Source organism: Maniola jurtina, chromosome 11, assembly GCF_905333055.1.
Source record: "Maniola jurtina chromosome 11, ilManJurt1.1, whole genome shotgun sequence".
Lineage (NCBI taxonomy): Eukaryota > Metazoa > Arthropoda > Insecta > Lepidoptera > Nymphalidae > Maniola > Maniola jurtina.
Window position 1 is genome coordinate 12,103,005 of NC_060039.1, and position 15,557 is coordinate 12,118,561.

At 37.7% G+C, this 15,557-nt stretch overlaps 2 protein-coding genes and 1 long non-coding RNA gene across 5 annotated transcripts in view; 1 reads left to right on the plus strand and 2 right to left on the minus strand.

The window, feature by feature from the left end:
- Positions 1–15,218, plus strand: part of LOC123869439 (ATP-binding cassette sub-family G member 1) — a 56,837-nt gene extending 41,619 nt beyond the window's left edge. The window contains exons 8-13 of one of the 3 annotated variants that reach the window (XR_006796890.1): positions 134–302; positions 917–1,017; positions 1,685–1,840; positions 2,437–2,622; positions 3,065–3,853; positions 15,206–15,218. Coding sequence is in view for 2 of the 3 variants with exons in the window: in XM_045912363.1 (XP_045768319.1) it covers positions 134–302; positions 917–1,017; positions 1,685–1,840; positions 2,437–2,622; positions 3,065–3,223 (771 nt within the window). In the remaining variant the exon portion in view is untranslated. Of the gene's footprint in view, positions 1–133; positions 303–916; positions 1,018–1,684; positions 1,841–2,436; positions 2,623–3,064; positions 4,119–15,205 lie in introns of those variants that run through there. The other 2 variants (XM_045912363.1, XM_045912361.1) reach the window with 2 other exon arrangements.
- Positions 4,408–7,954, minus strand: LOC123869457. Its single transcript, XR_006796892.1, has 2 exons — positions 5,040–7,954; positions 4,408–4,712 (listed from the first exon to the last, which is right to left on the minus strand). It is a non-coding gene; the product is annotated as an uncharacterized LOC123869457 (long non-coding RNA).
- LOC123869742 lies at positions 8,505–10,315 on the minus strand. Its single transcript, XM_045912741.1, has 3 exons — positions 10,184–10,315; positions 8,905–10,117; positions 8,505–8,548 (listed from the first exon to the last, which is right to left on the minus strand). The coding sequence occupies exons 1-3, from the start codon at positions 10,307–10,309 to the stop codon at positions 8,505–8,507; spliced, it is 1,383 nt and encodes a 460-aa protein (XP_045768697.1). The 5' UTR covers positions 10,310–10,315.
- Positions 15,219–15,557: the final 339 nt, after the last annotated feature.

Consider the following 15,557-nt stretch of genomic DNA (forward strand, 5'->3'; position numbering starts at 1 on the left):
GCGCACAAAGCTTAGCGATATGGAATGCCCTTTTGGATTCAATTTCGCTATTCACAAATTTTTGATGTTCATCGAAAATGGATTATTGGGCAAAACTGGTGATGAAAATACGAATTTTATTATTGTTTGGCAGACGTTGATGTACCTGCGTCTGTTCGCTCACATCCTGGTGGGCTTCCTGATCGGAGCACTGTACTACGACATCGGTGACGACGGCTCCAAAGTGTTGTCCAACCTCGGTTTCCTGTTCTTCAACATGCTGTTCCTTATGTACACCTCCATGACCATCACTATTCTCAGCTGTGAGTATGAGTTTCACCAATTTACGAACTTTTTTTGCCAGCTAAGATCATCTTTTTTTAAATAGTCATGATAAAGAGGGCTATATAATATTCTCCTTTTTCCGTCAAGTAAGCAACAAGCAATTAAATATCCCTTGCATTAACCGTGAAACCTGCATGCCTGAAAGTTCTGCATAATCTTCTGAAAGGTGTGTGAAATGTACCAATCCGTATTGCCAGCGTGGCGGACTAAACACTTCTCATTCTAAGAGGACACCCGTTTTCAGTAGTGGGCCGGCGGTGAGTTGTTGATGGTGATAATAATCAAGCGACAAGTTTGTTCTAGAAGAAGAAACATGTGATTCAATTTTGTGGTGTACAGTAAAAATCTATTCATTCATACAATTAGCGACGGCGACATTAAATTTAGATTTATAGTACGCGACAGGTCGAGATGGTGATCGGGGTATGAGATGGGGGGACGCCCGCACACCCGCACGTCACCAGCGCTATCCCGCACCGGGTTAGCGCGAGGGCTGTGTGGGGGTGTGCGGAGCGTCCCCACCCCGATTGCCATATCGATCTGTCGCGTACTATACAAACATTTAACTAAATCTGTTTGTTCACTATTCCAGTTCCCCTTGAAATGCCGGTGCTGATAAAAGAACACTTCAACAGATGGTACTCGCTACGATCCTACTATCTCGCCATCACTGTTTCGGATATACCGTTCCAGGTAAAACGTAGCTTTATTTCTATTTAGAAAGGAAGAAAGTGTTCATTTGGTGCCACAAAAAGTACAGATAAAATACTAATATAATACTAATTGCTCGAAATAAAGTTTTGCCGCGCCTGTGTCGGGAACGCAGGCACAGCGCTGGTCTTCCGTGGAGCCAGAAGTTTCGGACAATATAATAGATAACATAGAGTATTAGTGCTCCTCCCAATAATTTGAATAAGAACTAGCGACCGCCCGCAGCATCGCTCCTGTGAGTGTTTTGGTAAAATCCGGCTTTGTTCCTTGTCTGCATTATAAAGGGAACCTCTGCAAAATTTTAGCTTTCTAGGTCTAAAGTTTTGAGCTAGGTGTTGACGAGTCCCTCAATGACTCATTGAGGGACTCGTCAACACCTAGCTCAAGACTTTTCTTTTTAAATGTTTAGATATAACGAAAGATTGTTAATGGGCTAGGCTATTAGCTAAGCTGGCTAGTTTTGGGCTATTAGCTAAAATTAAGTCGGCTAAATTTTGAACAAAAACCATGAATTTAGCGAAAATCAAAAACGAACAAAAATACGAAAAATGAATAAAGCAGCGAACACATTTATGTGTGTCTAATAAAAAGTAAAGCTGATTTCTGTTTTGTGGGGTCTGGCAATAAAAATATGTTTCTTTGTTTCCAGGCGATATTCTGTATAATCTACGTGGTGATCGTGTATCTGCTGACGTCACAGCCGCTGGAGTGGTTCCGCTTCGCAATGTTCCTGTCATCATGTCTGCTCATCGCCTTCGTGGCTCAGAGCGTTGGTCTCGTGGTCGGGGCCGCTATGAACGTCCAGGTAACCTAGACCTGCCATTAGTATAGAACAACATAGAATAGATTGTTATTCAAATAAACTTTTACAAGTGCTTTTGAATCGTCAAAACTGGTTCGAAATGCCATTCCTACCGAGAAGAACCAGCAAAAAACCTATGTTTCTGAAAGTATTGCGATCATGTGCCTACTGACATCACAGCCGCTGGAGTGGTTCCGTTTTGCGATGTTCCTGTCATCATGTCTGTCCATAGCTTTCGTGGATCAGAGGGAGAGGGCGGAGGGGGGGGGGGGTCACTTACCTCTAACTTTTCGGAACTATGTGCGTTTTAAGCAATTATTACGTGCTTTAACGAAAACATCGTGAGGAAACCTAATGTTCCCAAAGCCTGCCTATCCGCCCTTGGTCAGCGTGGTAGACTATGACCAAATCCCTTCTTATTATGTGATTAGATGTGATTGTTGAGTAGTAAGCCGGTGATGTGTTGATCAGGATGATGTGTATGTATGTTTGTTCGTAATTTTGTTAAAAACGAATGAACCTTTTGATGTTTTTTCCAATTACGTAAGATTCTATTATATTAAACACCTAGTTATTACATTCTTATTACCTTGTTCCAGAACGGAGTGTTCCTAGCGCCAGTGATGTCGGTGCCTTTCCTGCTGTTCAGCGGTTTCTTCGTATCGTTCAATGCGATTCCTGTGTACTTGCGCTGGATAACTTACGTGTCCTACATCCGTTACGGGTTCGAGGGCACGGCACTGGCCACCTACGCCTTCAATAGGACTAAACTACAGTGTCACCAGGTACGAAGCATTTTCACCTTTATTTCCATTGCCTAAAAGTGATTCTACATTGCTCGTTTTGGAGCCTCAAAAATCCGGGGTTTTCATTCAGCGCTCTTCCTTAGGGGGAGGGATGTTGGGTTTTATTTGAACACACCTTGACTGCTTGACTGTAAAAGGTGTGGTTTCTTCGTGTCGTTTAACGCGCTCTCTTGCGTTGGATCTAGTCATCATGTGTCCTACATCCATCCTACACCTTAAATTGGACCAGACTGAAGTGCCAGGCCTTGAAGCAATTTTACTTTTATTTCCATGTTACTTAGTGTTTTACATTATGCAAGCGAGCCAACTTAATAATCTTGAAAAGTCACACTAGGATATCGGATAGCAATTATTACTTTGTCTAAAAACTTATTTCCCAAGGAAATATGATAAGTGTTACTATCTCATATGTTATTTCCAGGTATACTGCCACTTCAAGCACCCGGACACGACGTTAGAAGAACTGGACATGCAAAACGCGGACTTTACCCTGGACATCGCGGCGCTATGTCTCATCTTCCTCATCCTACGTATCTCTGCCTTCCTGTTCCTGCGCTGGAAGCTGCGGTCCACGAGATAAGCTCGTATTTACTTTATAGGCTGAGTTTTTAAGTGGGATGGCAATGGTAGCTTGATAAAAAGCCTGTCTTAAATAGGAAGATTATTGTCCTAACCAAAACAATCTTGGAGATTTTTAAACGCCCTAATAAAAAAACATGTCATAATCTGATAAAAAGGCGACTAAAATCGATACATTGAAAAAAAAAATTCAATTTTTTTGCCAAAACTTAAAATCTGCAAATAAATAAATAAAAAGTGTTAGAATAGCTTGACACACAAAAGCTAATTATGGATTTGAGCGGAAAAAACCGCCAAAACTATGTAAGCAGTTGAATACTTTTTATATTTATGTGCGTTTAGATTTCGACATTTTAACGATTTATGGGGATTTTTTAATTCTCTATATTGACGAATGTTTTGTTATGGTTAGCTTAGCTGTCATAAGTATCCCTATTTAAAAACTTCACCTTGTATATTTATAAGTTTAATCTTAATTTTATATTATAAGTTCAATGTTGGGACTGTTTAAGACGTGATTGCGATTTTTATAAGAGGTCTCAAATGAAACTTGGACGCAGTTATTGTGATAATAGGTGGTTTTTCGAATACACGCAGATGTTGCTAGTGTCTTGTGTGAAGTACGAAAACTGTATTTATTTGAATAAAGCCTTCATTTTGATTTAGTTGTCAACAATCTTAAAGCTATTTTAGGATTTACAAGGCACCAAAAGCTTAATTTGCTGTAATCCGCTGAAACAGGCAAATTTGTACGGTGCAACATGCAGCAAGCGACATGCACCGCCCACCCTTCCACTGCTAAACATGCAGGAAAAGCAAGCCACCAAGCGAACCCCACCACACAAATCCAGCACACTAAAGTGTGTTCTGCAATATTATCACACTAATATTATAAAGGAGAAAGTTTGTATGTGTGTGTGTGTGTGTGTGTGTGTGTGTGTGTATGTTTGTTACTCCTTCACGCAAAAACTACTCGACGGATTTGGCTGAAATTTAGAATGGAGATAGATTATACCCTGGATTAGCACATAGGCTACTTTTTATCCCGGAAAATCAAAGAGTTCCCACGGGAATTTTAAAAAACCTACATCCACGCGAACGAAGTCGCGGGCATCAGCTAGTAGTAAATATACATAGTATTAAAGTAAAGGTTTTTATTCCTTGGATATGGTCACCATTTTCAAAGACCATTGGCATACAGCATACAGATTTCGTACTTCTCATGACACTGAAATGATGAACAGCTGGGTCTGGACTGAACGCGGCAGCCATGCTAGGCGTTTCCTTGCGAGGTTGCCGGATTAAAACTATACTCAGCGAATGAGAATGATGAAATTTTCTTTTATGTTATGAAAAACATTATGACGCGATATATTAACTACAGGCATAACGCATAACTGAATGGGTTTCTGCGGTAGGGGAGCGGTGCGGGAGGGTGTGAAAACGTGACGCGAGAGCTCAGTGATTCCTCAACTTGTGACAACTGTCATCTTGTATTTCGGAGAGTGTGCACAGGATCTTTTCGATCTTGTCTAGATCTTGGCGTCGGGCGAGTTTCTATCCCTATGTCGTCGGCATTTCATCTACAAGCACAAAACGTTTTGCATCATCATTCCTCGTACGCATGGCTAAGGTTTGGAATACTCTTCTGTCTGTTTCCTACCAATTACAACCCGGGTATCTTTAAAACAAGAGTGAATAGGCCACATTAAAGGCCACATCATCACTTTGTGGTGTACAATAAAAGTATATTCATTCATTCACTTACCATCAGGTGTGATTGTGGTCAAGCGCTTGCCTATAATGAATAAAAAAACTCTCGCACCGCTCCACTACCGCAGGAGCTTCCTCAGTTATGCGCTATACCTATACATAGGTGGTTGGTAGGAGCATGACAATTATTTATGATTATATTAGCTATGTACAAAGTGCCTTCTATGTTATGCTTATGAAATTATCTTAGGTAGATTTAAATAATATTACTATGTATTCTATACTCTTGTGGGTTCTTACTTCTTGGACTGATTAAAAAATGTCGTGTGGTATCGTGGGACACCGGATCGATGCAAAAAAATTGTATATAAAGTTTTCTATTCGCTTATCATATGGGCAACAATAAGCGCTGCCCAGAAAACCCGACATCCGACAAAAGCCAAGCTGCTTGCGAATTGTATATAAAATCTTATACTCTGTCTCGCTCACACATATGGGCAACGATATGTGCTGCTCCGACATGTCGCTGGGCACCCGTCCGAAGCCAAGCTACTTTCAAATTGTATATAAAATCTTATACTGTCTCGCTCACACATATGGGCTACGATACGTGCTGCCCAGTCAATCAGTTGCGTTTCAATGCGAACGCCCGTTAAAATTCTTAGCCTTAAAAAAACGAGTAAATATGGTGTAATGTCATAGGTCAGTGGCTTAAAATCTTTAAATTGAAATGTGTTTTAAATAGAAACGATGTTCAATTTAAAACACAATTTTTTTTTTCCGGGAAAGATTGACTGCATTTCTTATTTTTTTTCTACAAATATTTTTGGGGAAAAAGAAATTACGTTGTATACCTAGAATCTAGATAAAATAAATGAACTAAGAACGAGACTTACTAAAATCTAAAAATAAATCCTGAAAAGATGTGTGTGTGATGATTGTTGAGGGCTTGTTGTTGATTAATAGTTTTTTGTTGATTCAAAACAGGTTTTCCCATATTTTTGGCGCTGATTTATGATTTTTGCGCTTTTATTCGTGTTGTGATGCCAAGATCCAACTTCATATTTAATTATATAGAATGTAATTATTTAACGCGGTCGTTACTACTTTTTATACGAATAATATTTAATTTTCGTTAAGAATCTGTATTTGTGTTCATTCCATAATGCAGGTATAGCTGTTGTACTGTAAAATGATATGTATATTAATATCATATAGGTTTTGTAAGTTTGTATGTAATCCACGGAACTAATGATCCAATTCTAAAAATTCTTACGCTGATGAACATAAAAAGTATGACAATATTCAACACCACGGATTGCATACTAGGTGTAGAAATGGTAAATACAAGTATAGGGTTACTACATATTACGATAATAGAAGTCGCTATTAGATCTACGACGCTCGATCTAGTCCGAACAATTTACTTATCAAAGTTCGGCCGCCTGAATTGATTATGAAGTCTTTTCCGAATAGCACTATTATATTATAGGACTTCAAATCTAGAACGGTAAGACCAGCTGGGTTCCCAAGCATAACTCGGAGGATTCCATTAGTAGGCGTTTCCAATGACGCGAAGTTGGGCGGAGTGGAGCAAAGCGGGCCGTGAATTGGCCAAGTGCTCGAAATCCCCACTCCGCATCCGTGGACACTGTGTAATTGGCTAGTTCATGGTCCGCTCCGCTCCACTTCGCCCAGCTCCACGTCAGTGGAAACACCCTTACGGTCGAGCACGCTCCCGACACAAGTATGGGTACGCGTAAATATTTCTGATAGGTATTGAGTATTGACCAAACATAAAATTATTAACAATATTTTAAAACGGTGTACCAAATATGTGTTTATAAATAATTGTTAGCTATATAAATATTATTTATATTTTTTAAATTATTGTAAATGACACAAAATATGTAATACAGATCAAATTATAGAACAAATATTAATTTTGCTCAGCTAGTTTTTAAGTGGCTTGCCTTAACATTTTCTTGCCTAATTCAGGCGTGTAATGCACAACGCAGACCTACAGAGTGAAGTTGAACGGAATCGCACCGTCTTTTTTAATAAGCTCAACTTTATTTACTTCGTACTCAGTAGGTAAAGCTGACTTTAAGTTATGTTCTGAATATATACTGTGTCTCGGTTCCACTCCACTCCGGAGATTTGCAGTGTACCTTCAGAATATGGTAATCAAATAAATCTTCTCACATCTTCCTTATGCATATTAAATTAAACAGTTTTTATTAAATTGCCATCAAAAAATAATAACTTATTGCATTATATGCTCAATTCGTTTATAATTTTATAAATCATTTCTGTACAGTCAAACCCTGTGGTAACATTAAAAAGCGACGTAAAACCAAAATCCACGTACGTAACTACTGATTATTCGACTACTCCCATAATCGGACCGTTATTTTTATTTTGTGCCGCTTTTCACGGAGTATTTTTGATTTTCCATTTCCTACTATTTATTTGACTATCATATAGCTGCTATATTAGGACCTTTGTACACTTGTCACATTCGAATTTGATAAAATACGGATTGAGAAAATTTTGCCCAAATTCGGATGTCATATTGGTGAGTACTGACGTCCAAGGCAAGGCAGTAAGGCTGAGATCGTATTTTGACTCTACTCAGACTTATGTTTCAGATAAAACGAGACAGATTTATGCCAGCGGTATAACGCTGTCTCGTTTTAATAGTGACTTAAGTCTGAGCAAAGTCGAATTGGGATCTATAGATCTCAACCTGACAGCTTTATCCGAAAAAAGTTGGTTAACAGTGTTGCGGCCATTTCCAAAGTAAAGAAAGAAAAGTATTTTCTCAGATTCGGATCGGACTAGTGCAGAGGAGTTCTTAAGTTAGGAGTAAAGACTTAGGGATCGTGGTTATATTATATTTGTACTTAGTTCTTAAACGCATAGACAAATTATTATGGTCCAATAATGTTATGGTTAGTTATGGTTTTTAGTATGTATAAAGTTTCTATATTTTTTTAATAAATGGTTTAAAATAGTAACATTACGTTTTTTAGTCATAATTTGAAACCTATTAAATTTTTTGACTAAGGCGTCGTTCTAATTGGCAACGATCGTACGATGGCATGTTGGTCGTACGATGATCCAATAGTGGTGTCTTTATAAAATTCCCTTATTACTTAGATGCTAATAAGATTTAAGATAGGCAACACGAAATCTTTACATAAAAATGCAAATGTGTACAAACATTTAACTACCTATAGAGAAGCTAGTGTAAGTATAATATTATATTATAAGTAGTAAATAATGGTACTGATTCTGAGTACAACTATAGAGTATTCGCATCCTTTTCTTACTAATGGCATAAGAAAAGGAAAGACAGAGTTTGACAGTTTTAAATTTAATTTAGAGCTGTCAAACCTCGTGGCTTTATCCGCCAGTCGCGAGCCTATGAAGCGTGCACTAAAATTTAGAGTCTTTTTTTAGCAATATTAAAAAGAAAAAGTTGGAGATACTCTAAATTTAGTTTAGAGAAACACAACAGAATCGGCGCCATTATGAATGGTAGCTAATTCTGTTGAAGACAATTTCTAAACTAAACTTGACTGCTTCAACTTGCGTGCTTCAACTAAATCTGAGGACGTTTTTTAGACCAAAACTTTTTTATAATGATTTCTATAAAGAATACTACCACAGATAATAAATATCCAAACATTAGTATGTTCCAAGGTACAAAGACATGATAACGTTGCTCCTTAGTGTTGAAATCGTGTTTAAAATTACGATACGAATACAGATATCTTATATACCCATCTATGAGACCATTTTCTCTCAATCGTAGCGTTTGCAAGCGCAATTGCTCGAGCATCGGAAAACCCTTGTACAAATAAATAGCAAAAATCGTTTTGGTGAGAGGCTCATTAAAAGTGTAGATCGTACTATCACCCCATTCGTCTACGTAATTGTGTTTGTTATATTTATACAACGAACGTATCACCACAGTATAAAGCTCGTCCGATTTGCTGACCGTTTCAATACTTTCATACAAATTTTCGCAACCTTCGCGTTGAATGTCAATAAAAGATTCATTCACCTCCACGGATGACATAAAATCCTTAATAACAGGACTCACGCAGGGTTGCAAGTTGTACTTTACCAAATCCTCTTCTTCACACACCTGGTATTTTCTAATGGGATTGGTCGTGAAGCTTACTAGATTGGATACGTAGTAAACATTTATGATATACGCTAACAAAACCCAGTGAATGAAAAGATACCTCGTAAAGAAATTCCCTCGAATTCTGTTGCCGGCGAGAAATAAGAATCCGATCATTTTAAGCACGATGCGGCCCTTGTCCTTCGGACGAACGAAGATGACGAAGATGAGCAAGAAAACGAGAAAGGCTAAAATAAATACGGTCCAAACCAACGCATCGAATTCCAAGTACGTATATCTCCAGGTCGCGACGTCTGTAGCTCTCTTGACTTGATATGAAATTTCATCCGTGTACGCGAGGTGCCCCCATATGTAGTCGAACTCCTTCGTTCTCGGGTACGTCAGTATCATACCTCCCGCCATCATTTGTATTTCTTGCTTTTGAAGCATATACAAGGACCCGACTCCCTTCTCTATCTTTGAGAATGCTTCCCCATCTCCACTGTTAGTGAAATTCACTTGGAAGTGTTCCAATTTGCCTAATTCTCTTAGCACCATCTGTTCGACTCCATCGGGGCCATTACTTTTTGCGAGATCGATAGAGTATGGAGGCCATTGAGGGCTGCCGACTTTGAACGTGCAATTTCTAAGTCCCGTAATCAATTTGTATGGGTATAAGTTCTCTTGCGACATGGAACATTTTCCGTATTCGATGATCCTATCGTAACGCTGGCCACATCCGTAGTTTTCGAACGGATTATAAGTGTACAGATCGGGGTCTGCATTCTCGTTCAGAACAAGAACATTGATAACGTTATATTTCAGTAGAAGATCGAAGATTTTGCCTAAACTGGTAGTCGTTAAATCCTTGATCATGATTAAAAATCGTGCTGTCGGGAGCCAATATTTTTCTTCGGTTAAATCGGGGAAATTATTAATGAAATCGTTGTAGTTCCCGGCAGCTATGAAGTAAGCCATGTTCGGAGTGCGAAACATTGTGCCTGATTTTCTCAAAAGTATTGAATTCGCTCGTACATCATTAACTATCTTAACAATTTCTCTATTTTCACTCTCCATGTCCACGATTGAAAATTCTTTGTATTTATGAAAATATTTTTTTATGATGGTGCTTACACATTTTTGAAAATGAGTATTGTTGGGATACTCGTAAGAAAGCCTGGCTTCATATTGTGAGGGAAGTGCGTAGAAGAACAATACGACATGGACGACCAGCATCATCGAAACTTCAAATGAGCAGTGTGGGTTTCTTCTAGGTAATTTAACATGGACATACTCATTAGGGATTTGTCATTGTTATAGTCGAAGAGTGTGTACTTATCTAAACTCTTGAATAAAATCATAGTTAATCAGTATGAGATGGAACACAAACAGTTTACCTACTTGCCTTAAGAATATTAACGTTATAAACATAGTCGATGTATATTGTAAGTCTGCCAAATCCGTACTTGGCCAGCGCGGTAAACTATGGCCAAAACCGTTCTCATTCTGAGTGCTCTGTAGTGAGCCGACGATGGGTTAATCATAATGATGATGATAATGAATTAGAATGTAATGTAGTTCACTATGCCTGAACTATATTTGCTTGAAATAATAGGTTGGCGTTTAACAAAAAAGATATTTAGATTGTACCGATGGGGCTGTCATATAGGACACCTATAAAATCCCCTAAAAATATTGGAATAAAAAAAAAATAGTTTCTTCTAGCTCTGTAACTATCTTATTAGATATCACTTTATCAAAACTTGTGACAGTAGCTTTATTGCTGTAAACGTATAGTACAAAATAATGCTTTTAGTAATAAATCAATGTACCTACCTAATTATAATAAATTGACACGAATAATTGGTCAGTAATGTACCTACATTAATAAGGATCATTATTTCTCCATCTTTCTCTTTTTAGGGTTCCGCTCGAAAGTGGTAAAAAGGAACCCTTGTGACGCGACTTGTCGCAAGCCATCTGACCGTCTGGTACAGCTGCGTATTTCAGTAACTAAAAATGCTATCAACTTGTTTGGTCCTATAAAATATTTGTATTGACATTGCAAATGGGGGGTTGAAGTATACCTAAAGTAGAGTTACTAGGTCAATTATGGAACATAATATGAAAGGTTTTCATTTGCAAATTCTAATGTATATTTATTTTGCTTCATGTTAGTTTTGACCTTCGTGAAAATGACAAAATTTTGGACATTTTACTTCCTCCCCTCTTATCTCCAAAGTAAGTATGCCAAGCGAAAAATCTGATTTTTTTTACAGTATTATTACAGAGCTTAATGTGAATAATAATAGAAAAAATGAAACAGCATTTAAAGTGTATATATTACAAACAAATTTAGTTTTGCTGTCACACGAATCGATGTCGAATAATTTCGCCAAATAACTACCTACGCATTTATTCCTATCAAGGTACGGAACCCTTGTTGCCCAATCCTGACTCGCTCTTGGCCGGTTTTATTTGTAAATTAACTGACGGGCAATAAAATACCGCCCTAAAAATGCGTGACAAATATCGATTAGGTGCCTATAAAATCTTTTACTTACTTACTTACATAAAAATTAATATTTTATGTTTTTTTATTTATAGACTTAAACTTTTTTATTTATAGACTTCGCTGCAATCAGTACTGGCGGCAAGTGATGATGCAGTCTAAGATGGAGCGGGAAATCGCGTTGCTTACGCATTTCTCCGAGGTTTCTGCGATTTGTTTATCTTTTAAACAAACTAAGGAAAAACGGACTAGGTATTCTGTATGTCTTAATTATTCGGCCTAAAATACCTACTAGGTACATACCTACTAGGTACGTACTACGTACCTACTACCTACCTATGCAAAATATTTCGTAATACCTTATATTAAGTAAAGGACTGATGCGACGAGTCGAGCCTTGGCGCTAACCTAGATATCCAGGCAATTGACTCGCCTGCACAGCCATAGATAATTGGGCAAAATGGTTAAAAGATTGCCTATAATTTTCCCCTTGGTCGAATACCGCTTTATTGCTAGGCAATTCGTGGGCATACCTACATATATCTACGTAGGTAGTTAATACCTACTTAGTACTTTGTGAATTGGAAAAGAGCAACCGCTTTTCTTGACTGAAAAGTTTTCAATCTCTCTCCCGTCCTATGACTCTAATAGTTTGGAGTCCAAACAAATAAAGAGTTAAAAAAAACCTTGTTTGGATGTTCTAGAAATTAATATCTGTCTAGTTTTGCAGATATACCTACCTATATTCTAGAAAAATGTGTAATTTTATAGACCTAACATGGGCTCAAAGATAAAATATATTCAAATGAGAAGTAGGTACGTTTGTATGGAGGAGCGCGCCAGTGAAACTTTTCTTATCTTTACTTGAAAAGATACATTGGACGATGGCTAACTACCTCCTTGAGAAGGACTTCCGGGCGATAGACACGGGGAGCCTGTCGTCCAAAAAGAAACCAGTCCTCGAGTCGAGAGGTGCACCTATGTGTTCCTGGTGTGCCTTAGTACCTATGTAGTGTACCTATGTATTCTATTGTGTACCTATGTATTCTATTGTGTACCTATGTATTCTATAGTGTACCTATGTATTCTAGTGTACCTATGTATTCTATTGGTCCCCTGGGGAGGATAATGTTCCGTGGTTTGGCCCCGCGTAGTCCAGGCACCAGGCGATGGGTGTATATAACATGCATTTATAACGTCATGACTATATCTGTTTTGTTCTCGCTGCAAGCGGAATAATTTTAGTTGAACTTAGGTGTCATAAGATCAAGGATTGACCTTGCAGTTTTTGCTTAGGTACCTACCTCGTGCGAATAGGTGTTTATATTCAAGCAACATTCCTTCTTGCGTTTCATATTATATTATTTGACTACTAAAGAAAAAATATTACTAAAAAAAATTATGGTTTTGAAGGATAAACTCAGGTTATACCTACGACCTACTTACGACATAATTTTGCATATAATTTTATTCTACAAACACTTATTGTCATTATAATGCCTAAGTAGAGACGAAAACAACATCAGAGAACGTTAAAAACCTGAAGATATGATAATAATTATGTGAAAATGTGTCTGCCTGTCTGTCCGTTACGTTTTTACCACCCTTCCTATTCACCAATTTTCGCGAAGTGGCATCTATACGTTTAACTTCTGTCTGTGTCTCTATCTGTTAGTCTATCTGCGTGTTTGTTTAGGATCTGGCGATCTCAAAATATGGTTGAATCGATGTCGATGCGCTTTTTTTATTCCTTAGTATATTTAAGTAGGTACTCATTATGAATCTGATGAAAATTATGCTGACCGTGGCAGCCAGGCTGTCTCGTTGCGCAAAAACAGTATGTATAGTTATGGTATGTAAATATTTAGGCGTTAGATGTGACCACGATGTGACAAGTGGGTGAGTAGCCGTTTTATAGCCATACACAAAGTTGTTACGGCCTTTCACCCGCAGGAAACAATGGGCGACGTCACACGTGGAAACGCATGGAAAGTATGAATATTGTTACATATTATGAAATAGGTAACTAACAGTTAGAAAAAAAATAACCAAGCTCCGATTCCAAAATAAAGAGCCTAAATATTATGTTTGCGTCTCCTTCCGCGTGGATTTAGGTACCCCCCTTTTTAAAATAAATTTTAAATGCTTAAAAAAACATTTACTTAATTGTAAAAAATTAAATGAAAAATTGTCACATTTTAGGCCACACACCCCTCAATTTTTTTAAATGCATAGGTAGGCAATTTTTTTGACCTAGGTATTCTATAGGTACCTAAGGTATCTACCTACATAGAATTCTATCATACTATACATACCTACCACATACCTACCTAGCAGGTGATAAATATGTTTAAATTAAGTATTATTTTAATCGATCGACGACGCGCGTCTTTGGGTTTTTATTGTGTGAGCTTTAATAGTGGGAAAACTCTCCGCATTGACGAAAATTTCTACGAAAACAACCTCACCATTTACAAGTTATGACTGCGTGTGGTGTGGGTACCTATTTACCTACTAAATCTGTCAAAAATACTTCTACGAAATACTTACCTACATATATCTAGTACAAACCCTTGTGAAACTTGTAAATTGATGCATCATCATTTCACATGTTGTCGGCAAATAACACTTGACCCAACCAGTTTCTCAATTAAGTATGTAGGTTCCTATTTGATCACTTTTTAGGGTCCCGTAGCAAAACAAAGAATCCTTATCCGCTTATCCGTCTATCTGGCAGTCATTTTGAAATTAAACTAAAAAAGCTTTATATTCATTAATCTCAATAAGGTTAGTTAATACTTAGTTTTTTTTTAAATTCATTTATTTAAAGACACAAAAAATCCTTATAGACTATAAAAAACCTTAAAGCTATAGAAACTATTATTGCTACGAACAGACAGACAGGCAAACTTATTCAAACTGAAAAAAAAAACAGGGAGCTATGTAGGAACCTCCTAAACATTTCGGTTTTGGACTAAGTATATCTACCATTTTAATCGAAGATATTTTACTATTAATATATTTTAATATTGCAGGGGGTGCAAAAACTGCATATTTTCTTAATTCCATACCGCATTTATTTACCGTGTAGCCATAATAAATCATACCTCACCTAGTTTATCTTACTTACTTACCTTACCAATTAGTTTCCCTTAACTACCACACCACTTTACTCATGTGGTGATGCCTCTACTGAGTCACACAATCGCGTCGAATTGGTTGAAGCGTCCAACGCAACCGCTTTTTCTTTCATTTTCTTTTTTTCCCCGCTCTTATCCCATCGGTACGGGTACTACTTTTACTAGGTATTAACTAATTAATTCGCCATAGTCTACTTTATACCCCGTCCACACACTGCCCGTATGGCATGGGAAGGAGCGAGGAACGGAGGCAGAGACGTAGTGTGGGTGGACGCGTTACTCGCATGTTCCTCGTTCACGCCCATCGCTCCCTATTTTGTCGGTAAGTATGCGATAGCGCACAGTTTCGACGTCCATCGCGTTGCAAATGCAAAGGCAAGCGGACCAAGTGCGGCGGCGTCGCGATTAATTGCGCGAATAGAGCAGTGTGTGGATGGGGGCTTAATTATCACTTAAAATAGTTAAGGGGACGGTATATTCCAGGTAAAATTTCAAATCTAGAGATGGCGATACACATTGTATCGGCATCTCTCTTAGACGCCCCTGAACCGGTTGCGCATCGCCACAGTGTAGATTATTATTTTCACATCGCTCCTGCATTTAATCATTACGTCACCCCACTTCAGTGTTTACGATGGAGTAAAAAGTCAAGTTATGTATAAGTTTAAAATTCAAAGTTATAGTGATAAAAAATATTTATTATGAAATAATTAAAAATTTATTTAAAAAAATTAATCTGTAGGTATCATCAGAATCGATTACATTCGACTTCGCTGGGTTACTTTATTGTAATATATAACATTGCGTATGTATAAAAAATATTTGTACAAGTTAA